General features: G+C 38.0%; 2 protein-coding genes across 2 annotated transcripts in view; both read right to left on the bottom strand.

The window, feature by feature from the left end:
- LOC144628271 (protocadherin Fat 4-like) overlaps positions 1-12,127 on the bottom strand; it is a 40,061-nt gene extending 27,934 nt beyond the window's left edge. Inside the window, exons 1-11 of the mRNA XM_078486342.1 lie at positions 11,607-12,127; positions 10,081-10,218; positions 8,967-9,271; positions 7,773-8,034; positions 6,093-6,221; positions 5,463-5,587; positions 4,909-5,069; positions 3,350-4,278; positions 2,614-2,940; positions 1,684-1,798; positions 809-983 (exon numbers count right to left, since the gene is read on the bottom strand). Of these exons, the coding sequence (XP_078342468.1) occupies positions 809-983; positions 1,684-1,798; positions 2,614-2,940; positions 3,350-4,278; positions 4,909-5,069; positions 5,463-5,587; positions 6,093-6,221; positions 7,773-8,034; positions 8,967-9,271; positions 10,081-10,218; positions 11,607-11,973 (3,033 nt within the window). The 5' untranslated portion in view covers positions 11,974-12,127. The remainder of the gene's footprint in view (positions 1-808; positions 984-1,683; positions 1,799-2,613; positions 2,941-3,349; positions 4,279-4,908; positions 5,070-5,462; positions 5,588-6,092; positions 6,222-7,772; positions 8,035-8,966; positions 9,272-10,080; positions 10,219-11,606) is intronic.
- Positions 12,128-17,159: 5,032 nt separating this feature from the next.
- Positions 17,160-26,759, bottom strand: LOC144628415 (uncharacterized). Its single transcript, XM_078486514.1, has 5 exons — positions 26,533-26,759; positions 19,867-20,316; positions 19,020-19,109; positions 18,518-18,601; positions 17,160-17,824 (listed from the first exon to the last, which is right to left on the bottom strand). Exons 2-5 carry the CDS (start codon positions 20,300-20,302, stop codon positions 17,523-17,525), a joined length of 912 nt encoding a protein of 303 aa, XP_078342640.1. The 5' UTR covers positions 20,303-20,316; positions 26,533-26,759; the 3' UTR covers positions 17,160-17,522.
- Between the last annotated feature and the right edge of the window lie 338 nt (positions 26,760-27,097).

Here is a 27,097-nt window from a genome sequence, read left to right as displayed (position 1 = left end):
GTACTTGAAGCTGTCGAAGCGACCTTTTAAGTTAATTCTGGGAGATATGAATTCTAAAAGACTTCATGATTTTTTTCCAACCTAGGCTTTCAAGCACCTCCTAGCTCCATGAAACAGGTCAGCAATATATTGTCCCTTTTAGCCTACAAGCGGTTCATCTTTCCCTCTTTCCCCTAGCTTTTTTTTCTCGAAAGAGACGCGAAGAATGAGAATAGTGGAGGGAATCGAGAAACTGCTAGCAGTATCCCTTGTGTAGTTAAAAATGACGGACGGAGAAACATCAAAGTTTTAAAAAAGGCAATGCAACTGGGTCGAAAGGCAGCTTTCGCAAGGTCTCACATGAATGGCTCGCTACCCTTCGAGATAACAATAGAACAAAAAAACAGGAACAATAACCTTAGCCCCCAGAAACAATAGCAACTGCTACACTAGAGGACCATTAGAATAACAAACTTACGAAAGCTGGTACACTACTGATGCGGATGACGCTTAGCTTAAGTAGACAAGCTTCCTCTTCTTTCGCTCAACTCTCCCCTCCCCTCCCCCCACCTTCGCGATCGAGAGAAGACGGTAATACGACCCGAAAAATTCCATACTGACGGCGTAGCTGAACATAGATCCGTGCCGCTGATTGGTTGTTGCTCGGTTATGAATTTTCGCGCGCAAATTATAACCAATCAGAGAAGTACTTTCTGTAATGTTACGTCATCAATGTGGAAATCGCAGACGCCTCTTGAGCGGTGAAACATTGGGAGTGTGAAAAGATGCGCTGTTTGTTCAGGCCAAAGAGAGCTTTGATGAAGTATACCTTAAAGAAAGACGTTCCCTTTGCTGTATTCTCTCGCACTGTGGCTCTGTACGAAGACATGCTAAACACTGGCGCGTTGTCATTCTTGTCTTGAACTTTTATTTGGAGCTGCCCGAAAGAGGACAAGGGCGGGTTTCCTCTGTCTGTTACCCGGATGTTGAGTGTATAGGCCGATCTGTAAAGATAAGAATAATATGAGGGGAGTTAACTCATGACCTTAGGCGCTCTTTCACTGCACGTTATTTGATTTGGTAATGACTAAGTTCAAATGTTTCACGTGAGCAATGAAATGCAGCTTGTTTAGATCTAATGCTTGCTCTTTTTAATTTAGCTTACATTATTTTCGAGTATTCAATATTCTTAGGCTGTGTGCTATTACGTCAGACTAGCGTGCTCTACATCACTAGTATTTTTATTCATAACATTTATTTTAAGTTATACAGCCAATTAATTATTATTAGCAAAAAATAAACACGGACATTTTACGAGTTGCGTAGTTTTTGAAAAAAAAAAGATGTGCGTTTACCTTTGAACTGACTGTTCAATCATCAGATAAGTAATTTACTAATCAACTGCTTTATTTCCTTGTATTTAACGATTTTTTCGTCTTTTTTGTCTAAAATTTCGTCATTGTGCTTCGTCCGGTTTAACTCTCGTTCGCGCGCATACACATTAATTTGTTTTCGCTGTGTTCTAAACCGGTCAATTCGGGCTCCTAAACTGTGTCACATTTTGCGTATTGTCCAATGGCATATTGCTGTAATAATAATTGATCGATGTTTTTTTGCATGTTAGGCCTTGATTTATATCCTATGAATCGTGTGGGAAGAGTAAATATTCGGGTTTCTTTTTGTTGTTTATGGCCATGTCCTTACCTTGTTTCGTAGTCCAATTTACGGGCAAGTGTTAACGCGCCCGTTTTTGCCTCGAGATTGAACGAATTTTGCTCATTTCCTGAGTCAATGTAAAATCGCAGAGCAGCGTTGACACCTGAAAGACACAAAATGGATCTCTTTGAACGTTATCAAATTTTACCCCTCGAGGGGAGTACTAACTTTTACACGCTATATGGGTATGGGCCGCTGGATGGGGTCCCACTTTTGACCTTTCAGTCAGTGATGGGTTTCCCATTTGGACCTTTTAGTCTAAGATGGGGTTGCGTAATAAAGCCGTTGATTTCTTGATCAGCAGTAGTGGAAGACTTGCTCTTTAGGCAGATTTTCGTTGGGCTCATGATCAACACGAGTCTGTTCTCCCTCCCTCACTCAATCCTCCCTCGTGCACAAGGAGCGTCTGAGTAGGATTCCTAATGGAGAACTTATTTCATGACAAAAAACAGCAACAAATAAATTAATTTGAAGTACTTTTAAAAGCACCTTAGTTCCATATTACACATTCAAAGGACTATGTCACGAATTTTAACAGATTTTTGACCAGCCAAAATTTATATTTGTGTCGCAGGAAACCTAGAAAATAATAGTCCATTTTTATTACAAATTGCTATATTAGAGCACTGAAACTGTTAACGAGCATCTTTGGCTGCGGATGGCTCGGATGAAAACGGATTGCAACTTGAAAAAGTATGGCTTACTTTGTCAAATTGTTTCCGTGCGTCTTCAAAAAAAATCGATATTTTTACAGCCAGAGCTTGATTTCTATCCACAAATTAAGGTTATAACTTCCTTTAGATGTTCAAAGATAATGTTTTCATAGGTTAGGTTGCCTACCACTAATTTCAGAGCAGTTAAGTCCAGAAATCTGCAAAATCCCCGTTACATAGCTCCTTTGAAGTATTGCTTACTGACCTGTGTCCTTATCGGACGCACTAACAACAAATAAAGTTTCCCCAATGTTCTTATCTTCAGGCACGTTTTGTGTTGCCGGTAAGTTCTTGATCTCCGGGTTGTTATCGTTGACATCTAAGATTGTAATGTCCACCGTCGCAGTGTCCTCTAGCGGGGTCTGCCCATGATCCCTTGCGCGCACAGTCAGAGTGTACGATGCTTTGGTCTCTCTGTCAAACAACTTTTTACTGGAGATGGTCCCGGTCTTTGGATCGATTGTGAATGCGTCCTTGTCGCCAGGACTGATTAAACTGTACGTCAGCTCAGAATTTGTCCCTGCGTCCGCATCTGAAAGAAACATTCAACAGAACATGAATTCGTAATGTTTTATTTGCGACGGCATTACAGACGTTTGTTAGTAAAATTTTGCTTGACATCCCCAAAATTGCCTGGGAAATAGAGCCCGGCCGTTACCTCAATTTTCCGTAGCATAAAGCGACGTTGGTGTTTCTATTCCCCCTTGATGGAATGCTAGTCCATCCTAGGGTTATCCCCCAGCATTAAATTTGACAGTACTCATTCATAAACTTGGGTGGAGAGAGGCACTGTGAGAGTAAAGTGTCTCCTTTAAAAAAAGACCCCGGCCAGGGCTCGAACTCGGACCGCTCGATCCGGAGTCCAGCGCGACACATAACAAAAACAAACAAACATACGAACAAAAAGCAAACAAATAAGACTGTGTAAACAAGAGACTCACCAGAGGCCGAAACTTGCAAGACAGTGCTACCTAGAGCAACATTTTCGTGCACAGAAGCCTTGTATGACTTGAGCGTGAACCTTGGACTCATATCATTTTCATCAAGAACTTCGACTTGAATTCGCGTTGAAACTTTCAGTGCAGGCGTCCCGCAGTCTTGCACAGTAATCACGGCACTGTAGTGCGATTTGAACTCGCGATCCAGTTTTGAAAGAACTGTGATCTGCCCACTGTTACTGATGGCGAAAATTTTCGAGTTTTGCGACTGTTCTGTGATAATCTTGTAAGTTAAAGAGCTGCAACTCGTGTCGGGATCTTTGGCTTGAACCACACCAAGCTGAGCGTTTAGGTTGTTATTTTCCTTCACCGAGAATTTACAAGTGTTATTTCGAGCGCAGCTTTTCACAAAATACGGAGGCTCATTCACATCTTGTACAATAATTGTAAGGGTTGTAGTGTCGCTTCTGCTAGGCTGTCCGCCATCTTGAACTTTAATTCCAAGTGTATAGCTATTTTTGCTTTCATAGTTTAACACTTGAGTTGTCCTTACTTCTCCGTTATTGTCAATCGTGAATTTGTTATCATCATTTCCTGACGTAATGCTGTAACTCAATTGCCCGTTAGTTCCAGTATCTTTGTCAGTGGCCGTAACCATAGCAACAAGCGTATTGGCGGGTTTTTCTTCGAGTACGGTAGCGCTATACTGAGCCTGCGCAAAGACAGGTGAATTGTCATTAATATCTTCCACGTTGACCAGGACGACCGCGCGGCCTTTGTGACATCTGTTCTTTACGTTTTGACCAAGGACAGTCAAGCGATATGAGTCACGTGACTCTCGGTCCAATTTCCTTGTTGTTTGAATGAGCCCTGTGTCTTGGTTGATTGTAAAACTTCCTTGATCGTTCCCTTCAACAATGCTGTACTTGAGCCTGAATAAGAAGAAGATGTTTCAATAGTATTCATTAATATTTTACTTATTGATAGACAAGTTTATCTACGATGTTCTAGGAATGGATAAAGTGTTCGCTAAGTAAGGTATTGCTTGGCTAAGAAGCGAGATTTTCTTCCACGTTTGCTTTTTCTTATGAGGTTTTAAGAAATTATTTAAGTGTATGGACGGCGATGGGCCGAGAGAGAGACGAAAGCAAGAAGGGTGGGCGGAAGGGAGAGAGCTAAGGGAGGAAAGGGAAGGGGGGGGATGGATGGATGGGGGGTAGGGAGAGAGGGAGAGAGGGGGAAAGAGGGAGGGAGCGAGGAGGAGGGAGGAAGAAATGGGGAAAAGAGGGAGGGTTAGGGTTAGGGTCAGGTGAGAAAGAGGAGTAAAAGAAAGAAAAACGTGACTAAAAAATATTGGACTTGGTCTATATAGAGTCGAATACACATGGGTTTGTGTCAGCTTGAAATGTTTTAGTTTTCTAAATATATCAACTGCTATTATCGCGGTTAAAATCAAATTCTTTCAGAAACACATTAAAGAGACTTAGTAACAAGTGCAAACAAAAGCGTGGCAACGCGCGCTTAGTGCTTCTCAGTGACGTGACAGTATTGAGTATACATACGTGTATGAGTATGGCGTGAGATCTTTATCCAGCACAGTGACAGGCGCAGTTTGTTCCTCCTTGACACTGGTCACATAAGTGTCTTGTGAAAAGAGAGCATCCCACATGGACAGCTTGAATTTATTGCTTTGCTGTTGACCTTGGACAGCTACATACACGATCTATAAACAAATACAAATGTTGGTAATTTTAAAACACAAATTAATTTTACCATTTTCTTATCCGGAAAAAAATCATTTGGGTTAACACAGCATCGAGTAGAGTATACTGATTTTTAACATTTCACCTTCCTTTCACTGAAGCTGAGATTACGAGTCGTCGAGGTAATTAAATTATTTCCAAATGTTCAACACTTTAGCCAAAATTTGTAAACAGCCAATTGGTCAGCCTCCTGCTAGTTTCTTTACTACTGCTCTACAAAATAGCTCTAAAAATAATTTTTGAACATAGGTAAACGAGAAGTTTTATTTTGAGTTTCGTAAAAATACATTAAAAGGACCTCCATCGTTTCAGTAACTCCAAATGAGAAATTATTATTTTTATTATAATCTTACCTTGTTTGATGTCGACAGCGAGAGAGAAATGGCGCGAGGAGAGACGTTGCTTTCGTTTTTGGACGAGGCCGGATCCATGGGGCCTGGGTTGGTGCTGGTTAGCGATGCATAGAGATGTGAGATTCCTGGAAAATTATGGGAAAATATTTCCAAGTCTAACCATGATAAAACCATTTTTATTTTTATTACGTAAAATCTACGGTTTGAAATGTTAATGCCCTAAATTCGGAATCAAACATTCATCATTTTTCATTCTTGTATATTTAATGTCCAAATAAGAATAGTTTACTAGGATATTGGTATCAGCTTTTTAAAGCAAATCTGGTTTGTCCAAAATTCAAGTTTTACGGATTTTCAGGGTTTTTACATCGTTGAAATGGAAATATCGATTTCCCTAGGAGATACTGCACGATATATCAGACTTCAACTTGAGACCAATGTCTGGTGAAAATTGCTAAAGAGATTGCAACAGAGCTGATTGAACATGTTTTGTATGGTTTGAAAAAAAAAACTATTGAAACAATTTAATTAAGAAGGATTTGGTGTTGACCGCATTTAGTGATATTGTTACTACTAAACGACCTAGTTAGAAAGTTTGAGCTTGACACACGTGCTTTTTAAGTAGCTCACCTTCGATGTCCCTAACTTCAACAGATATTCTGTTATTCGCCACGGTAGTAAACTGTGTCCTGAAATATTTAAACGTGTCGCTCTCAACAGTTGTGATCGTATCGTCACAGGAAGAGATCGAGGCACCCTCTGAAATAAACAGGACAAGGATAAAATTAGTGCCTGAGATATTAATTAAAAAGAAAATTATGATAGGGTAGGTAGAGATAAAACACAGGGAGCTAAAGAAACAAAAACACCTTTAATGATGCCTTGTAAGTGAATTTGCGATTTAGAAGTATCTGGATCAAAATTGTCTTTTAGATAGAATACGAGTTTGCTACATTTGGGTTAGGGCACTTTTGTAGCTCAAAATGAATCATCGCGGCTCGGCTTTTCTGAAAAAAAAAAAATTAACCAGAATTTAGTCAGTTAGTGTTGCGATTTTGAAGAGGACGGCAACGAAATGTACCAAAATCTACAATGCACGTGAAACGCCGGTGGAGTGTTTCTTGAAGTTCATGCTCTTTATCAGTTTTCTATTCCGGATGTTGAAAGCGACGGATGAGTTTTGCTTGTTTATTTTGTTGTTGTTGTTGTTGCTGCTGCAGAAATTGATTTAAGTTTATGTACGAATTATTTTGATTCCTAAAGGCGTTGAAAACCACGGACAGCCATTTGTGAATACAGTCTAAACTAGCCAAAGAACGTATGAAATTTCCAGTTTAAATCCAAGGAAGCTTCAAAGTTTACCGAGGTAGATAAACACCCAGGAGGTAGTTTCAACCCAAAGTGGAACAGGGCATGATCAAGAATTCGAAAGATTGTGACTAATTGCGAACGATAGTGTGTGTAAAAAAACAAAAAATCTTGCAAAAAAAAAAAAAAACGGGGGGGGAAGGGGGGTTTTTTTTTTTTTTTTTTTGAATGAAAAAAGGGGGGTTTAACAAACAACAAAAAAAAAAAAACGAATTACTTTCACACTCAAGTGAAAACTGCTCTAACATGAAACCTTTGCCCGAAATTGGCAAAAATGGGTAACATCTGTGACGTAGTTCCTTCAAATCATTTACTGAAATAACATTGAAATCAACAGAAACGTCAGAAGCTGAAGACTAGTTTTCTCAGGTAGGAAAAGAAAAAAGGGGTAGCAATAGACCAATAAGGAAAAAAGTTAAGATTGGGGGAAAGATAGAGAAGAATTCCTAACGAAGTATCTTAACATTTAAGGCGGCGGTAAATGTGAACTTGAGTGAAATTTTAGGAGGTTTAAAGAAAGGAAAGGAGCAAAGAAAATTGTTTTTGAAACACCACCAGACAGTTGACCCCCACGCAAGAGCACTCCAGGTTGTCAGGGGGACTAACTTGTGTCCGTCTACCAATTTTAAACTTCAAATTCTAATTTTAAAATCACATTAAATCTCCAATATTTCTTATTTCTCTAAATTTTACTATTTCTTTGAGAAAAAGTATCTCCTCCCAAAATTATTATGCCCCTTCTTCCTTCAATAAAAATTTACAAAACACCGCAAACATAGACTTGTGAATACGAGTAGAGAGTTTTTGGATTGCTTGAAACGCTAACAAGATATTCGAATGCATTAAATCCCCGTGACACCTTTAAACGGTGGAAAATTGAGACGGCTTTCGCGTGAACGTCCCCGCCTTTAAGGCGTGCTAAATTTAAAATGCATCACTTACCATCACACGACACTGCACTAAGCTTGTCCACCCAGCCAGCCAGGTCGTTAAAACTGCTCATTCGAAACACATGTGTTTTATCAGGATCTGTGGCTATTGTATTCAGCTCTGCAGGGTTCACATAATGCCCAACACCAATAGAGAAGATATTGACACCTAAGTTGCGGAGCTGTTTGGCGGGACCGGCCACAGCGCGCCCATTGGAGTAACCATCAGTCAGTAACACGGTAACCTTGGGAATTCCTTGATCTGGTCGCATACCCTTCGATAGAAAAAAATCATTGTTAAAGGGACTATGTCACGAATTTTACCAGATTTTTGCTCATTTTTTGTTACTAAATACCATGACAGCAAAAAATTTATATTTGTATCATAGGAAACCTAAAAATATTAGTCCATTTTTGCTATATGTGAGCACTTAAACTGTTAACGAGCATCTTTAGCTGCGGTTGGCTCGGATGGAAACGGATTGCAACTTGAAAAAGTAAGGCTTACTTTTTCAAGTCGTTTCGGCGCGTATTCAAAACCCGCTTAAGGCTGTTATATCTTCCTTTAGATGTTCAACGAACAATGCCTTTTTTATATTTCATAATTTGCCTACCACTAATTTTAGAACAGTTAAGACCAAAAATGTGTGAAATCCCCTTGATAAAGTTCCTTTAAAAATGAAAATGTGACTTCACAAAAAAACAAATAAAGCATTTGATGAGTTTTGTGACAAGTAGCTCGATTTTACCACGAGCGTCAAAGTGCCCTTATTGTAGAACTTGTTTTTGCATTGAACATCGTTTCAGCATCTTCGGAGACTTTTCATGTTCACTGGACGACCTTATTTGCTTTTTTGTTTTTTATATCTTCTGTTTAGAGATTTTCACTATCAGGTATTCTTGTATGTGTATAATATAGGCCTGAACAGATTTGAAACGAAAAGTTTTTTGAACCCCTTGTCCCCTCCTCCCCCTCGAAATTAAGCGTGAAGGAAAAAAGCGTTCATAATAGAAATTTCACATATTTTTTGTCGAAATTTGGGGGGGGGGGGGGGATTAAAAAAAAAAAAAAAAAATCTCCCCCCAAGAAAATAATGGTCCGTCCCACTGTATTTTTGATGTTGACAGTATTATTGGTAAATCAATGTTGTTCGCACTCGACTCAGTGGCCTACTTGACTAATCGACCTTAGAAGTTCACAACTCACTTGAGATGTACTGAAAATGTTCCTGCGCACAAAATCCAAAGCATCTGCCGTGTAGGTCCAGCCCCCTCGATATCTTATGTTCCCCACTGCAGTCTTGATTGATGACTTCGTGTAATACGCTTTCAAATTAAACTCAAGCTTCGAATACGTTGAATACGTCACAACAGCTACGTGTGTCCCGGATGAACCGATATTGAAGAAGTCCACAACATTCTTGACAAAGTTCTTCACTTGGCCAAAGTTGTAGCTTCCCACACTACCCGAACTGTCCAGTATGAAAGCCAAATCCACTGATGTTTGACAAACTGGGAAAAAAGGGGAAAATGTTAATACTGCTATCCCAGGCTACTGCGAAGTCATTAATCAGATTATAAGGTGGCCGAGCGTGAAGAGGGATGAGAAAATGACTTTTAAGGCTATCAGTCCATCAATCAATCAATCAATCAATCAATCAATCAATCAATCAATCAATCAATCAATCAATCAATCAGTCAGTCAGTCAGTCAGTCAGTCAGTCAGTCAGTCAGTCAGTTAGTCAGTCAATCAATCGTTGGGATATTTTCCGACATATTAAACGTCTTGTAAGCTAGAAGCTCGTTCAACAGCTAATTATTGTACACGAGCGAGAAGCTTTATGTTGAATTTTAACTTGCTTCCCGTGTGCACGGCCTGACAAAGAATTTCAATATCTGTGATGCCTAAACAGTCAGGGGAACAAGTGCCAGTTGATGGCGACATCACTTCTGCGAGAAATGACTGAGCCTGCGGTTTTGGTCCCACAAGGTGCTAAGCAACATGACGTATTTATACGCGCGACGGCTTTCGGAGTATTCGTGAGCGCTCGCGCTAGTTTTTGATTGGATAAAATAATTCGGAAATTCTACGAGTGCTTCAACGAAGATTTGCCAAAACTGGCACTGACTTATTCCCTCGACTGTATAGGAAATTCCGCTGTTCAAATAGTATTTCGGCTTCGAAGATAAACTTGTGAAAGAAAGCTGGGAGTGAACATCCCAGGGGTTAAAACATCCCATGGGCTCCTTAACACGAGGACAACGACCTCCCTGCTTTCAGGAATCCAGGGTTAGTGAGTTTACCATATATTGTAACTCACCATCTCGAATGACACTCGCATGGATATATGAACTTGTTGCATAATAAACCCAGTCAAATCCAGACTGTACAGCCAGGCCTGCTAGGGTGGAGAGCTTTCTTCTGTCACCGTCAGAAGTCTGGAGACGAAGAGCGCGTCCTGGAAGACAAACCGTCAATAATCAGTTATAAAACGAGTTGCTATAGTAGTGTTAGAGATTATATTATAACAATATTAACTCACTTGTATCTTTATGACGTTATTCAGAGCGTGACTTAACGCACTATTTCATTCACGCCATTGTGGGTCCCTATTCAATAGTCACGCAATCGTTATTGGCTTGTCACGGAACGGGTGAGGTAACTGAGTTGCGTGACAGTCTTATTTTAACACCGTTTTACGACCAAAAAACTTGTAATTTTGTTTGACGCAAACAATTGTTGTGCGTTTTTCCGCGGCTAAGTTGTCACAAGAAGTGGTAAAACAAAATACGCAAGGGATTAGAAACGAAATTTCAACAAGGGACTGTAAGTCAATCAAAAATCTCCAAGACGCAGAAGAGTTTTGCGTAGGCTTTGCGTAAACGTAGACTTTGGCTTGTCACGCAATCATTCCTGTTGCGTGAAGAGCCCAAAGAAAGAAGATTGCTAAACTTGAATCTCGGGCGCCTCTCAAGGCCATTAAATCCCGCTTCTCGCAACCACATACTTTTCAAAAGATGTTCAAGAGGCCTAACACACGCAAAATTAGATCGAAAAAAATGAAACTTCATATTTTCACGTATGTTATTGTAAATTTGTGAGAAAACAAAGCGGTTCCGGAAGGTTTTGATTTCAAATAACCCAATTTATTTTAAGGTCAAACACGAGTTGTCACAGGTTTTTAAAGAAAATATCAGTTCGAACTTCAAACTATTTATTCCCCGTACCACTTGCTATTATATTTCTTTATGTGTTTATAGGAAGTGTCATTTGTGAGATTTTGGTTTTTAGATCGAGACAATGACTTTCTCTCCATAATCCTTTGGTTTGACAGGAGAAATTAGAACTTGATCGTGGCCGTTTTGAAAGGTGTAAAGCCGGAGGAAAATTCATTTTCTGTTCATAAAACAGCAAGATAATTCATTGAGCAAGAGAATCTAACTGGCTGATCTAAACTCCGTGCCTTTTTACAGCGCGTTGTTGATAAAATCTTTAGGTCAAGTTGCATAATCCTGATTAGATATGACATCTTTCTTTCGTCAAAACTGCAAGTTGGCACATTTCATAACTCGTTGACCCTAGCTTTCGGGAAGTTGTGAAATGCCATGAAACTGAAAACTTTCCAAAACTGAAAACTTTCCATTGCTTCTGGGTACAATTAGTTTTATAACCACAGGAACAAAAGATAAAATTCACACCCAATATAATAAAAAATGCGGATTTAAAAAACGGTATGCTGTACTAAGCGAATTAATTGTTAATTAGCGATTTAACAGTTCAAGTTAATGATAAACCCGACAGCAACTTTTATAAATGAATGAATCAGGGCTTTTTTTTTTTACTAACCTTCGTAATGAAGCGATATCGGAGCTTGAGCCATTATTTGATCCGTCCAAGCGAGTAACACCTTCAGTTTTACATTGCTCCACTGTTTTCTCACCCTAGAGCCCAGCACATCCAATTTGCTCTTTGCCCGAGCAGTCATTCGTCGACAATCGTCATTGGAAAAGACGACCTCGCTGTTCGTATTCCTCACAAGGATTTTTCTAAAACGAGCAGAGTTTCTTCTAATGACATCTCTGATGTTTCCACATGTATCGATCTCGTTCGCGTTTGGGTACCTCTGACCTTGTCCGATCGATCGAAGTGCACCGTACACATATTCTTGGCTGATAAAACCTAACAGTAACAGTTTAAAAATCGCTGTTGCCATGTTGAACGGCGGCGATATCTTGGCGAAATAAAACGGCTTTGATTCTCTGATGGGACAGTATCTAACTTGTGATTTATAACGAGGCAGCGATCACTGTAAAATGTCCAAGTTTGGGAAGATTGCTTTTGTAAATTGATTTTAAAACTGTCTTGCTGTCCAGTTTCTAAGGAACTGCCCCCAAACTGTAACTATATATATGGTATTTATACTAACGCAATAGGTGATGATTGTGTGGTCACTGGGACAGTTTCCAATTTCAGGACACTACCGAGATTCCTTTTATGGACAATAGGGTTCCGGACCGGAGAACATACTTAGAAGCACTCCCCTTCTAGCTCAACTAAGAATAGAAAAAAAAAATCAAAAATAGAAAATATCAAAATAAAAAAAGAACGAATAAGTAGAACGAAACTTACAGCACGTGCGGGAATCTTTTCAAACTTTTTCCCGTAAGCTAAAGTTTCGCCTAATATGGCTTATAAGCTAACAGTGTTGTCTCTAAATCTCGTGATTTATCGGTTGCAGGTTGCGACATGAATTAAACGCCCTGTTCCGGTAATTACCACTTGTCTTTATTAACGGAAAATGTCAACAAACCGAAATTAAAGGAAAACAATTGGCCTAGTTACGGGGTCACAATCGATGAGAAAGCAGAAAACGAGAAAGAACCATTCCTTCTGCATAAATTAAAGAATAATACATTGAAAGGCACAAACGAAAATGATCTGAGATTCGTCTCTTTAGACAAGAAGATCCGATGTTCTTGTTAACCCTTTAAGTCCCAGGAGAAATCGAATTAAAATTTTTCCTTGTAAAATCAATTCTTGCTCTATTACCCCTGTCATGAAAATTTAACAAATGATCAACATTGAGAATCGTCTTGAATCAGAAGAAGTAATTCTCCTAAGTCACACTTTGATTGAAATGTATGGCCATGGAGACGATTTATGAGAATTTTCATTTTAATCACGGGACTTAAATGGTTACCGAAAGGTTAGCTGGTAACCTTATATGAAATGAGAAGGAAAAAGAGTTCCAAAAGAGAGGATCTTTGCATAGCATCGAGCTCCCTATGCAAGCATCTGAATAATGGAACTTTGTGCAAGACATGCAATCAAATGTTCGATTTTATAACGTTGTAACGGTCGGGAACTGACACCCTCGAGATAAAATTATTTTCCAACCGGAGGGCAGAATCATGATTTCTCGAACCTCCCTGAGGGAAAGCGAAAACTGCTTTGAGAAATCGGGAGTTTCGAGAAACCTACTGTAAAATACGCGGAAAACGACTTATGGAAATAAAAAATTAATTTTTGGCGGAGAGATTATTTAATTCTTCCACGAGAAATATGGGGACAGAGAGGGACTCTCCAAGTCTTATTTTCTCTTGATTCTTCGGTACTGTTTCCCTCTTTGTTCCCAGTAACCTGCGAATACAAGCTAATACAGCCGCCTCTCATTCGCTCCCGCTAGACAGAGTCAGTGAGAGCGAGCGAATGAGGATGAGAGGCGGCTGTATTCGCAGGCTGTGTTCCCAGGCATTCCCGCTCGTTTTTTTCAATGCTGTATTCGGCAATCGCCTATAAACAATAAGAAAGAAATTTTATTTTCTTTGAAGCTGGAAAAATTTTGAAAAACAAAGAAGCTTAGAAATTTCAAATACTCAGGATCACATCTAACAAGGTCAATCGCGGTGGCATAAGCGTGGGTGAACAGTTTCTAAAATTTGACGGTGTTTCTAATTCTTCCTACCAATCCCTCCCCTCGAATAATTGTGCGTCACTGCGCGGGAAATCGGTCGGAATCGCTAATTTTGTTAGTTTCCCTGGGAAAAAACTTGGGTAAAATCCAACGACAAAATAAACGGAAACTCGTCGTTATCTGGTCGACTTTCCAGACTGTATCGGAAGAAAAAGAATAGCAAATGAATACAAACATTCTTTCCTCGTAATTCTCAGGTTTTTGTTCCAACTGGCAAAATAAAGGCCCCTTCGAGCGAAGGACCTATCGTGGGGGCGAGTAAAGTATTTGATGAAAGGGCTTGGGAAGCCCAATTTACTCAGCAGAATTACTCAATCTTTTATAGCTGGAATGTCAGTACAACTTGTTTCGGGTTTCTGCTGTGATTAATTAATTTAATTTGACCTTCGAGCTTCCGATATGCTTAATTTTGAAACGCTAGATGCCGAGCAGAAGTTGGTGGTGGCTACGGAACTTATTATAGCACTTTTTTCAGTTCGCTTTCGAAACATTCGGCTGAAAAGTTTAAAGTGGTATTAAAAAAAACCCTAAAAAAATTTCTTAGCGTGAAAATATTGTGAATGCGATTAGTCACAGTCACAAACAGCACATCAGCTGGGGCTTACGATAAAATAAAATAAAATAAAAAAAAAACATGAAAAAAAATTATGACAATAGCACATTTGCACGATGTCGTCATTTGACTACAACTACCAGAATTCATTTCGCTTTTCTTTTATTATTCAAATTTTGAAACCGCAGTGGGGTTTGAAAAACAATTGTTCTAATTAGAATGATAAAAAGAAAAAGCGAAGGATTCTGGTAGTTGTAGTCAAATGATGCCATCATGCAAATCGCCTATTACCGGTGTTAACATGAAACTCTTTCCCGACCGTTCCCTCCCTCGTAACAATAACGTCACCGCTGTCCAAATCAGTCACTCTTTCCCGGCAGAAATCTCATAAAATCTTGTTAGCGTTCAGCGTTCGGGAAAACGGCGAGATTAATCCATGGAGAAAATAAACGGAAGTTCGTCATTAATTAATTATAACAGGCTGGTCAACTGCCCAGACTGTACTGAAAGCGGAAAAAATGGCATGGGCAGTTAAACTGCTCTGTTCTCTTCCGGGGTTTTACTCCCACTAGCGACATATCCCCACGGGCAGGGGACGGACCGTGGGTGTGAGTGACGCTTATTTCTGAAAAGGCCTCGTGTGAGCGCATTTAAGCTAGAATTTCAAACCTTTTATGGTCTATCAATTCCCCTTAATTTAGGTCTCTGTTCGGGGCAGTTTATAATTAGATGCAAAACGTCAATAGAGAACTCGTTCTGTTTTAGTTTTCAGCTCTGTGCATGTGATATGTACCCTCTACTGCGTAGCATTTCTGCCCTGCGTGACAACTAAAGGGCTATTTTAGACTTTCGATTTTATCCCACTGTTCCGCCTTGGCTGGCCGGTAATTATTTTGGTATCGTCCAAGCCAGGATTTACGCATGTCCGATTATGGATACTTGCGTATTTGTGGCGAAGCCACTAGCCTGTCTATACATAATAAGTGGTTTGTTGTTTGTTTGAAACACTGAGTTCATTTATACCTTGCTTGAACTATTTTAGTCTATCCCATCGGCGATTGTAATGTCATTCCTAGTTTATTTATCATTTCAGGGGGCATTATACCTGAATTTGAATGAAATTTAAGAGGTTTAAAGTAGGGATTGAAGAAAGAAAGAAATTTTGGAAACACCACCAGACAGTCGACCCCCCACGCAAGAGCACTCAGATTGTCAGGGGACTGTCTGGTGTCCGTCTTCCAACTTTTAACTAAAAAATATAATTTTAAAAACACAATATTGAAATCTTCAATATTTCTTATTCCTCTAAATTTAACTAATCCTTTGCGAATAAACTATCTTCTCCCAACATCCCCAAAAATCACCCAAAAAATGCAAAATACCGTTAAACATAGATATACGAGATAATGAGAGCGTTTGTGGATTCCTTGAAACGCGAACGAGATATTTCAGAAAAATTTGAACAAAAAAAAAAACACCCTCAATATAAAATACAATCAAGAACTAAAAACCAGTGTAAGCTTTGAAAAAGTGACCTTCGTTAATAATTTCCCCTTAAACTGTGTCATTTTAACGAGGTTTGTGTCAAAATTTCAGCCCAAAACCTATCAATTTATAAACAGATGATGTAGAAAATTTTAAGCCTTCCTACAGTATAAGAAAAGTGTACATGAAGGAGATGATTTTTGTTAACCTGTACTGTATTATATTAAGTGTTTTCATCTGAGCACCAAAATTCTACAGTCTAGACTGTTAGTCATACAAAGCTGCCCTTTTCACACATTTTAGACACAAAAAACATAACCTTCTATGCAAAGTTTGGTACTACGTCAATGCTTCATCTAGAATATTCAGTTTTAAAATTAGACGTCTTTTGTAAAAGCGAATGACATTGCTATAAGAACCAACTTTACTTACTAAACAATTTTTTGTGGCCGCCATATTGGTGTCCCAAAAAGGGACACTAAATGAATACTAAATTTCATAATTTTCTCAAAATTATTTTCTAAATAACCTATGTAAAAACACTTCAAAATTTTACTTTAGACCAGCCTGCTTTATAAATCTGTTCGTTTCCTGATGTTTTTTTGGAAACATACTATCACTTTTTTGTAACATTCATGAAAATTATCACCAATATGCAGAAAAACATTTTGTAGAACTGAGGTAATTGTGTGTGATTTTCAACGGACAAGACATACACTGGCTTGTATGTTAGTAGTTTTATTTCTTAGTTGGTGGAGGTGGGTGATGGGATTTTATCCTCAAACAGGCTTCGTGTGAACGCAATGTGATAATGAAGTGAGGGCAAGCTAAAAATACTATAATTGAGGCCAGAAACATTCACATTCATTCATTTACAAAAACGTTTATTGATAAATTTACAGTCGCTATAAAAACTACAAAACAACCCTTTAAAAAATCATCAGTCAATCAGTCAGTCAGTCAATCAATCAATCAATCTACCAATCAATCAGTCAATCTGTCAAACAGTCAATCAATCAACCAATGAAAACACGTCCTGCGTGTTTGGTTGATACAAGAAATACTGGAAAATATCATAACTGCACTGCAGTCAATAAATTACAGAATCATATCTGTCACAAGAAGTAATATAAAAGGTAGGTATAAAATCCTAAAATCCATTAAAGCTATCCAAACGAGTATAATATACTTTTTAAAATCTCACAGATGACGATTTATTTTGATGATGATGGTTTCACAATAATTATAAAAACAATTAAAAATCAATGTACATTTAAGTTTTTCGTATCTAACAGGTTTTCTCTATCTTAGTCATCCTAAATATTCTACATTCTAAACTAATAAAATTCTCCTACAAAACTGTCGACTTTTTTTACACCTATTAAAAACATTTTTATTTTGACGGCCTTGCATATTTTGTTCAATTTTCATGTATGTAGAAATTTAAAAATGTTATCTACACGGCATATAGCTCCAAAGTTGATTTAGAGTTACAAGCTCTGATGATCACTCGAATTATTAATTTGTTGAATCAACTTTCATTTCATTCGAAACGTTCAGGTACTCTCTTGCATTATAAAGACTCTGAAAGTGGACATAAAATATTTATGTGCGACACAATCAGCTAATTACATGCAATATACAGTCATTAGACATCTTGATTCAAGTTCAAAAGAAATCACTAAACCATCCAAAAGCGAGCTGATTAAAGTTCCTTGGCCGATTCTTGCATTTTCTTCTTCAAAGTTCTTTAAGAAGCTTCCACGTCGCTTTGGTTTCTATTTTTCATAACAATATCCCCAAACCTGTAGATTAATTTTTGTCCTTCTTCGTGGAACATAATTTGTCGGTCATAATAATATCGTAGGGCTCGACTCAACTTCTCGTAGGTCATGTTTCGCTTGTTTTTCTTCTGGCCCCAGAGTTTAGCAGCTTGCTTGGAGTCCACAAATTTAAATGTTCCTTCTTCTTTTGAAACCCAACTTACGCAGTCGCTTTCGTCCTTGTCGAGAAGATCCTTGAGAAATTGCCACAGTGTTACTGTTTTTCTCACTGGAAGAAAAAAGAAAAAAGAAAAATGGTCTTTAACACGGTGCACCTTGCAAACACTTTACAATAACAGCATGCATTTCGCATTTAGCTCAAGAACGACGTTTTTTGAACGATATTTGACCATTTAAACGAAAGCTATTGGACTGTACTTTCAAGTGGTACAGTTATTTATACTGTACAAGGTGGTTTTAACTTTTCCGTCTGTGGATGAATCCCAAGTGTGTGATGATTCAAATGAAAGCTATGGAGTAGTACCCTGATGTGGTACTGTTTATTATGCTATACAAATTCTTACTTTCAAATTCTGTGGATGAATCTCTAGTGTGTGACCATTCAAATGAAAGCTGTTGAGCAGTTCTTTCAAGTGGTGCAGTTAATTATGCTGTACAAGGTGGTTCTAACTTTTAGGTTTGTGGATGAAGCCCTAGTGTGTAACCATTCAAATGAAAGCTATTATGCAGTTCTTTCATGTGACACTGTTTATTATGCTGCACAAGGTGGTTCCAGCTTTTTACTTTAATTCTGTGGATGAATCCCTTGTGTGTGACCATTCAAACAGAAGCTATCAAGAGGATCTTTTATTTTTTGCTGTTTGTTTTTCCATATTACTTTAAAACGAAATTTAAACCTTTTTTTTCATTTTTCAAGTTGAGCACCCCAGAAATGAAGAAGAATTGATGAAATAAAAGTTACCTGTTGGTCTGCTTTGCCTTGCTGTTGATCCCAGGATATTGCGAAGTGCGTAGCGAGGGTGAGAGCGACGGGTAGGTCGTTCTTCTGAAAAAAAAAAAAAAATGTTTTGAGTCTAAACAACTGACAGTTTAATACAATAGTAAATGCTTTGAGCCGAGGAATATCCGTTGTTCGTTTGGTGTGATCTTCCAGGTATAAGGCTTAAGTCCTGACTCTCAAGACGTCGACTTCCAAAGCAATCAGACAAGGAAGTACGTAGGTAGGTAGGTAGGTAAAATCTTTATTTAAAAGTAAATTGATAAAGCTTCATGAAAACGAGTTAGAACGCATTTTCTCAAAGCTGACCCAAAGCCACCCCCACCCCCCTAAAAAAACAAACAAAACAAAAACAAAAACAAAAAAAAAAACATCATACTTGACGTACAATAAAAGGTTCCTTTTTGCAGCTCAAAATATTATTAGCATTTTACTGTTGTCAATTCAACGTTTTCTTTTAGCTTACCATCCTTTGGCAAAGTTTCTTCGTCTTTTGAAATAGGTTCTTGTCGTTGTATTTCGTCGCTTTCCATCTTTGTCTCGCATTCTGAAAGAACTGATAAAGGAAAATGTAAGAATAAACATGACTGACAGATTGCTGTTTGATATACCTTACGTTAGTACAAAACTGAGCAAAGTGGGCTTTCAAACATTAATCGTCGAGGTTTTAGATAATCAGTGTGTAACACTACTAAACACTACTAAATCGTTTGGGTGATAATATTATATTAGTGATGATGCTATTTGGTACTCGGAGGGAATATCCTGCCAAATGCCACTGAAGCTGAATTCATACAGTCAGTATACAGCGTAGATCCTTAAACCAGTCTAGATGATATTATTTCCACACGAGTATGGTAACTCAGCTCACGCGGTCATTGATAAGTCTCCTTTTGTTTGCACGAAATCAAAACTTCGGGTTCTGCTTTCTTTTCTTAAGTTACAGCAAAATACGGGTAAAAGACGTTTTGCCTGTCCTAATTGTGAACTTACTGGTGATTTTGCGTCTTCAGTTGCTTAACTTCAAACTTCAACTAACTTTAATTAGTTTCTAGATCCGTTTCTAGACTAGCTTTTTCAAAAAAATGTTCTTTGAACAAATTGCCATAAAGAAAGCTTCTGTGTAATACAGAAGAAAAAACTTATGTAAGAGTGACTTCCGCTTAGGCTGTCAAAACGTCAGTCACCAACAACAGTTCTTTTCAGAACTACCCTCACTCGAGACGATCACACCATACGAACTACAGAAAAACGTATAGGAGTTTTTTTACTGCTGATAAAATAATGAAAAATAGTCTCACCAACCTATAAACGTTGCTGCTGTTGTTGTTGTTGCTCTGCTGTTGCTGTCTGCTGCTGTACCTCTTCAGGAGATGGCCATTCGTGCACCTCGCATTTGATCCTCCCATCTTCTTCTAAGCTAAAACTATCGGTCACACAATTTGTTTCCTGTTTGCTGAAATCTTGCGTCACTTCTGGTTTCTGGGTTGGACTCGGCTCAGGTTCTGGCGTAGGTGGGGTATAAAGGGGAGTGATTTCTATGTCACTGAGATCTGTGTGCTCATTGCCATTGTTTGTCACAATATCAGGTATAACTGGGAAATCCATAGGACCCTCATCATTAGCTGATAAAAAGAAGTGATACGGGAACTCCGTGTCGTCCATGTCATCGTAGAAGTTATTTGGAAGAGGCCAGATTGGTAAATCGTACAAAGAAGAGACAGGGGGATATGTTGCCATGGTAGCCATCGAAATGAACTTGCCTAGAAAAATGAAAACACAAGAATGGTTTTAGAACAACTATGGATATCCTACAGAGCTGTTCGACTCCTTTGTGTATCTTTATCTATATTTGTAATAGGGCTGTGCGGATGTGTCTTCTAGAACAAATAGCAGGATGGATCGAATTGACAGCGTTCTTAAACGATCTTTCTCATTTAGATAAACTTAATTCCAAGAGCATTCCTGATTCACTTAGAGACAAAGGCGAAGACATTAAGCTATGGAATGTGACCTTACCATACCCTTGTTGTGCTATTTTTTCCAAAAGAGGGAGAGCACTTAAGGCCTTTCAAAACTAGGAAACATGTTTCCAGAAACACTCGTAGCGCGCGCATGTTTCCCCAATGTTTCCCAGTTTTGCCACCCGGGAAGCATTGTTTCCAGCGTCAATTTTTGTTTCCAAGAAGCAAAATTTGCTTCTGTTTCACCGCAGAAATATTCCCTGTTTCCGTACAGCATGGAACCATGGCAAAACGATGAAACAATTATGGAAACATGTTAATTCCTTGTTTTGCCATGCAGGCCTTTGGGAGGCGCGGCAAATTCACAATTCCCAGGGGCAGAACTGAACGATAAAAGAGGTCTTTTACTAATGTAATAGATATATCTTCAATTTTTATAGTTGCAATGTGTCTTTTATTGTTATATTGCCCAATTTACTTTTTTAGCAATATGCGTGTGAAAATACGATGGTAATAACTTAAAAAGCAAAACCATTTGTAAAGGGACGTTAAAGGATCCCACGACACCGTTCGCCTGAAGTGAAAAGTAGAGAGCAACTAAAGCCTGTTTCAGTTAAAAGTATTTGTTACCGACAAAGGGGGGTCATTTATAACATTCTTTTAATAACAATAAACAAGAAAAGATAATAATACTAATATTCTATTCAGTAATCATAAATCGTTAGGCAAAGAATATTAACACTACAAGGCTTTCGTAAAAATGATGTTACCTTTCCAATTCTTACAAAACTGGCATGTTCTTTCAACGTAACAGGCCTAAGGTAAAAATCGGCCTTATCACGAGTAATCAGTACTCTGAAAGTCCTTGTTTGTTGCTGTTTGATGCTGTAACAGGAACTTAAAAACTAGTTTATTATCGATGTAAAATGTTGTCGATCTTTGCACTGCAAATTTGTACCGAATCATCAATGATGGTAGGGTGCTTTCACGTGTCTTAAAAAAATGCGCTAAAGGAAAGATGAACTTTTGGGGGTTAAAATTGGTTAAAAATTAAAAAAAATAAAAATAAGAATTCACAGGCCTTCGCTCTGCCAAATTGAGGACATAAAAAATTTCAGCTATTGAAAACTGTTCTTAGGTATTTTTAAAGTTTTTTGCATAAAGGTCAATGAAATCAAACAACTGAAATTGTGAGATCAACAAACGTCGTGATATCGGATCTGCTCGAGTACTAATTAGTGCACATTATGCGCTAACCAAAAGTGTATTTTACACCTTTTGCCTACTCAAAAACCCTAGAATGGAACCGTTTTTCTCAGGCTGAAAAACGTTACTCTCTATGTCACATCGACCTTTTTTTTTTTTTTTTTTTTTATGTGTGTGCGTTGGTGGGGGGGGTTTAAAAAAATTTTGAATTTTTAAGAAATTAAAGGGGGCGAAACAATGGGAATGAACGCGTTTTAGATATCCTACTGATAAACGGTTACGGAATTAAATATTTAAGGAGCGTCATAACGTTCATGGTCTGTCCCCTAAGAATTGTCCGTGTGTGCTTCGGCGGCCATTACTTTAATTGGGCGTCTTGAAACGTGTGAGGCTTTTTCTTTGAAAGACCTAGTCTAGTTTCACCATTAAGCACTTCACAGTGAAGTAGAGACTAAAAGCAGAAACATAAGTGTTACATATTCGGCCTTAAATATTGCTCTCAAAGTGAAATAATCTGAAGGGTTGCTTTGAAACAACGCAAGATGCCTGATTTCACCACTCCATCAAACGTTTTGTAGCAGTGTGCTTCTCGTCGAAGAGTTATGCATCGTTGTGACGAAAATGCCTACCGACTTTCGATACTTCAGTTGTGAAATGTTCATTCATTCTCTGATATTTGCATTACTTATTCCGTTTAAGCCCAGTCAAGAAAATTACAGATAATTTCTTCCTATCAATTCCACACCCCAAGAGACTGTGCCTCTGATCAAAGCCAGAAAGCGTTTCATTGATTCGAAGCATTCCCGACTTCAAAAATCTTCGTTACGGCTATCCGTGATACTGCTAGTTCATTGTTAATTCTCCGACGCTAGTGAATTTTCTCGGAATTGTCTTTCGATAGTAGTTTATCGAAAGCCTCTTCTGAAAAAGTAAAACAGCAAAAGTGTTGAAGCTAAAGCTCTTTGAATTTGATGAATGAAAGTCAACGCGTGAGCCGAGCGGGAGAGTAGAGCAAAAACCACCTTAGTGCCGTGAGCTGGTCTTAGAATGAATTAATTCATTATAAAGACCTCTTATATCAAAAACTATGTATTTCATTGAATTGTTTTCCACGACCTCCAATATCTCCTGGACGAGGTAAATAAGCAAATTAAAACCGAAATGTAACAGCGTTAAATCTGCAAGAGTATATACTATTATACTATGACAGAACTGATAGCCCAAAACAGAGGGCGAAAATTGAGCGTAAAACATTGCTTTTAGGCGGAAAATTGTCTAAATGTTACTTTTTCCCCGTTTTATAGCAAGTTCTATTTAAAATAAACCTATAAAAATGAAAAAGTAATGTTAAAGAAATTATCCATAAATTACTTACAGACGTGACTGACTTCACTCTTGACCAGTTGCTTTTGGATCCTTGGTGTGAATCGAAAGGAGAATGCTTTCACAATACTGAGACACAATTATACCGATCTGTGAAACATATATGGGTGTAGAAAGCAGTTCGAAAGTTAAATAGACTCCGTACCTCTTGAAGAAAGTAGATAAGACTGACGTTTCATCCAATGAATGAATCTTTCATGACGACAGATTTTATGAATGAATTAAGTTATTTTAAAGTTCTTTGTTTTGATTAAGTTCCTGTTTACTTGGCAGGGAGAATCCCGCTTAAGGCTTATATGACGTAAACGCACTTTTAGCTTCGTTCAAGCCCGAAATAAGTTCATTGTTTTGAGAAATCAAACCTCGCTGCAAGCAATTATTCTTTCGTGAAGGTCGAGCTAATGAACTGACTTTGAAGTATACTGGCGCCTTAAAAAATGTTTTATTTACTTTCGCTTGCTAATTAAGCGTGAAGCATTGAGAAAACGTCATTTTGTTAAGGCCTCGTATGTTTCGAAACTGGCGGGATGCTTGCATAGATAATCCATAAAGAATGCTAGTAATTATACGTTGATAGTGAAACTACTCTTCATTGGCAAAATGGTACAAAACTGGGTAAAATTGTCAAAAAGTTCCGTAAATTCCTATTCCGTAATGAACCAAACTGCGGTCAAACTTGCCTCGGCAAGTTCGGTCTCGGGTCGCGAACGAAACTTTGAGTTTTGCGGAAGTTTTGCTTTATCTATGAAGATAGTTTCGGACTTGCATTAATCATTTCTTACTATACAGTTACAAGAAGTTCCTAATCTATTGCACATGCAACAGAAGTTTAAATTCATGCCAAAATCTCGGCGAAATATACGTGGTTTTGGCGACCTTTTTCTAAGTCATTCAATAGGTTAAATAACTTTGATAAACTTTTGTTGGAATACATTTTGTGGGTAAATACGTTCAAATGAAAAATGCATATTTCAAATAATATTACATAATAAATTAAAATTACTTTCGTCATCTTGGTGCTGGTATAAACCGACTACAAATAAGTATGAACTTGATAAAAAACAAAAAAAAAAACCCCAACAAATTTTAAAGGAAGGAAAATATATTAAAAGGGAACGCCTCATGAAACGTTTATGATACATTCATAAACTTGAATCTCAAACTTATTCATTCAGAAAGTTTGGGAGCCAGTAGAGAGAACTTTGAAACAAGTAAAATGCAAACAATAAGTTCACTAGCCTGCAATGCTGTCGTATTTTAGCGAGCGAACGCATTCTGATCAGGCGGAGCCGGCGCCATCTTGGATTCGTACTCTGTAGAGGATTGGTGAGAGAAGAAAACGCGTCCCAGGGAGAAGGAGTGAGGCTAAATGTACAGTAAACATGGCGGCGAATCTTCTCGATCGCTACCTAATTATAATAGTCTCGCGCGCAAACGGAGAACGCTTGCACTGAAGGCTATTAGTTGTCGTATTGTTTATTATGCTGCACAAGGTGGTTCTAACTTTAAAGTCTGTGGATGAAACTCTAGTGTGTGACCATTCAAATAAAAGCTATTGAGCAGTACTTTCATGTGGTACTGTTTATTATGCTGCGTACAAGGTGGTTCTTACTTTTAAGCTATTGAGCAGTACTATTTTATGCAATACTTGTATTATGCTCAATCTACAAGGTGGTCCAAGGTGGTTCTCTAAGGATGGAATTAAGCAGTGAAATTAATTGGTCACACACAGTGTGACCAATCAAATGAAGCCTTTGAGGTGACAAGGTGGTTGTAACCTCAACCCAGTCTGCAATTTCAAAAGTGAAATTTGGGATTTTATTTCTGTTTGTGGCGCGAGTTTTTTTGAACCAATCACAGATAAAGTTGTGGCACGTGCAAAAAGCGCACGTCAAGGGGTTAAACTTGATGACGTAGTTTTAAAATTCGCCACATGGACTAAAGTTTGCTTCGTTAGATCAGGTTTCGGAAGTGAGCTGACTTAGGAACGAAATCCTCGTCTTTAATTCGTTTGGTCTGGCTAAGTTTATATGATTCTGGTTGGGGTTAACTGATAGCTTAGAACTGGCCAAAATTTTGACTGTCGCCTGAGAAATCTGCAAATCCTGCAAAATTAACTGAGAGCTAAAAAGATGGGGTAAAATTTAACTGGTAGCTGATAAATCGCAAAAATATTTAACTGAAATTTCAGCACCCTTATCCAGACAATATTATATTGATAACGATTAGTGATTCCGGCTAAACAATTTAATACCCTAGGCTTTGCGTCATGCTTCGTAATGGCATGACAAAATCTGCTTCACTTTTTGGCTAGCTCTGTTTGATTGCATTCACAAAATTTTTATGACGTTATTTAGTGTCAAATGTCAACTTTATCTTGAGAAAACTAAATTTTTTGTCTTCTCAGACGTTGTGTTTGTATGTTTAAATATTTGTTTATTTATTTACTTATTTATTTATTTATTTATTTATTTGCTTGTTTGTTTGTTTGTTCATTTATTAAAAGAAAATCGTGAAGAATCGTTATTGTATTCTGGATGCTTTTAGTAAATCTGAGACAGAATTTTGTGCACTATACGCCATTTTTGCTGATCGCAACAGCAAACATATGCATTATGGCGGTTAAATGAGAATTTTTTGCAGAACTTGAGTGAATAAGATAAAATTCACAAGAATCTACGCGCAGAAGCCGTTTTTACGAGCACTGCCATCAAGCAGAACTTCACAGCTGAATTAATCCAAGCCTTTAATAGTCTGCAAGCACGAATTGTAACAAGTTTTTTAACGCACGCGCCCGTAAAGATTATCAAAGCAATAACTAATAATTTCTCTATTTAAAAGCAATGAACACCCACACATCACGGGTATAAATTGTAATTACCCGCCAATTACAACACTATTTCGAGAGCTGACGTCAAATAATGTTCATAATACACCGGCTTTTATTGTCTAAAATTTCAACTTGTCCCTCATCGGGCAATCGAATTTTGTTTTCCAAGGAAATAATGGCAAATAAATGGATGGGTGGCCAATTCACCACCTTCGACAATCAAAATAGTTAGCGACGCTATGGGTTCTGCTCAGAAATGCGTAAAGGCATATTCTGTGACCCCCGGGCGACCAAATACCTTTTAATATGTTGCAATATGTACAGCAAACCTCGCAAAACTCTAAAACATTTGCGATAATGAATAAAGCCGGTATATCGGCGGTATTGAAAGCAATTCCGATCTAATGATAAGAATTGTGAAGATCATTTTGATAGTTTGTAGCCATTACTTACTTATTCAGTGTTTAGAATTTATCCTTCTAATTATTGCCGTAATTAAAAAGACGAAGAACTGTAGGCGATCGACAACAATGTGTAGTTGTGTGAAAAATGTTCCCAGCTAAATGCAACACTTGCAAAAGAAAATTACAACTTACCTTGTATTTGCAAAACGCAACACCTTCTTGTAACAGTAATGTAATGGTTAGAGATAACGAATGGGTCTCGATCGTCGCAGATCCAACAGTGCCAGACACTTAAAGATTGTTAAGTTATGGTGCCTTCTTAACTTGCAGAACAAGTGTTATTTGGAGGAATGAATTCATGAAGGCTACCTGAGCAAAATAGACCGAAAAGGATTGCTTATTCTAAGCGGTACTGTTGCAGACTGCTGCAGTGACTTCGTTCGGAGGAGTTAATTAAAGAACCTGTCACGCTATACTTGAATGCAGTTTGAGATCTCACGCAACCCAAGGTCAAGTAAAGTCACAATTGGTATGTTTTCAATTTCTTTGATTCATTAATAAACGACTCTGTTTATAATTTAAGACTGATTTAATAATTTTATCAAACAAAATCACGCTACTTTGTGAGCAACACAAGCAATACCTTGTTCACCAATTTATATTATTCAAATACTTATTTTGATTTATTTCGAGTGCATATTAATGCCTGTAAAAAAGTGAAGGGCATTCCTTTAAAATGCAAGCTCTCTGCAAATTG

Source organism: Oculina patagonica, chromosome 10 (genome assembly GCF_052425735.1).
Source record: "Oculina patagonica isolate OP01 chromosome 10, crgOcupat, whole genome shotgun sequence".
NCBI classification, from domain to species: domain Eukaryota; kingdom Metazoa; phylum Cnidaria; class Anthozoa; order Scleractinia; family Oculinidae; genus Oculina; species Oculina patagonica.
Note: the sequence above shows the minus strand (reverse complement) of the source record. Positions and strands in the feature narration are given on the sequence as shown.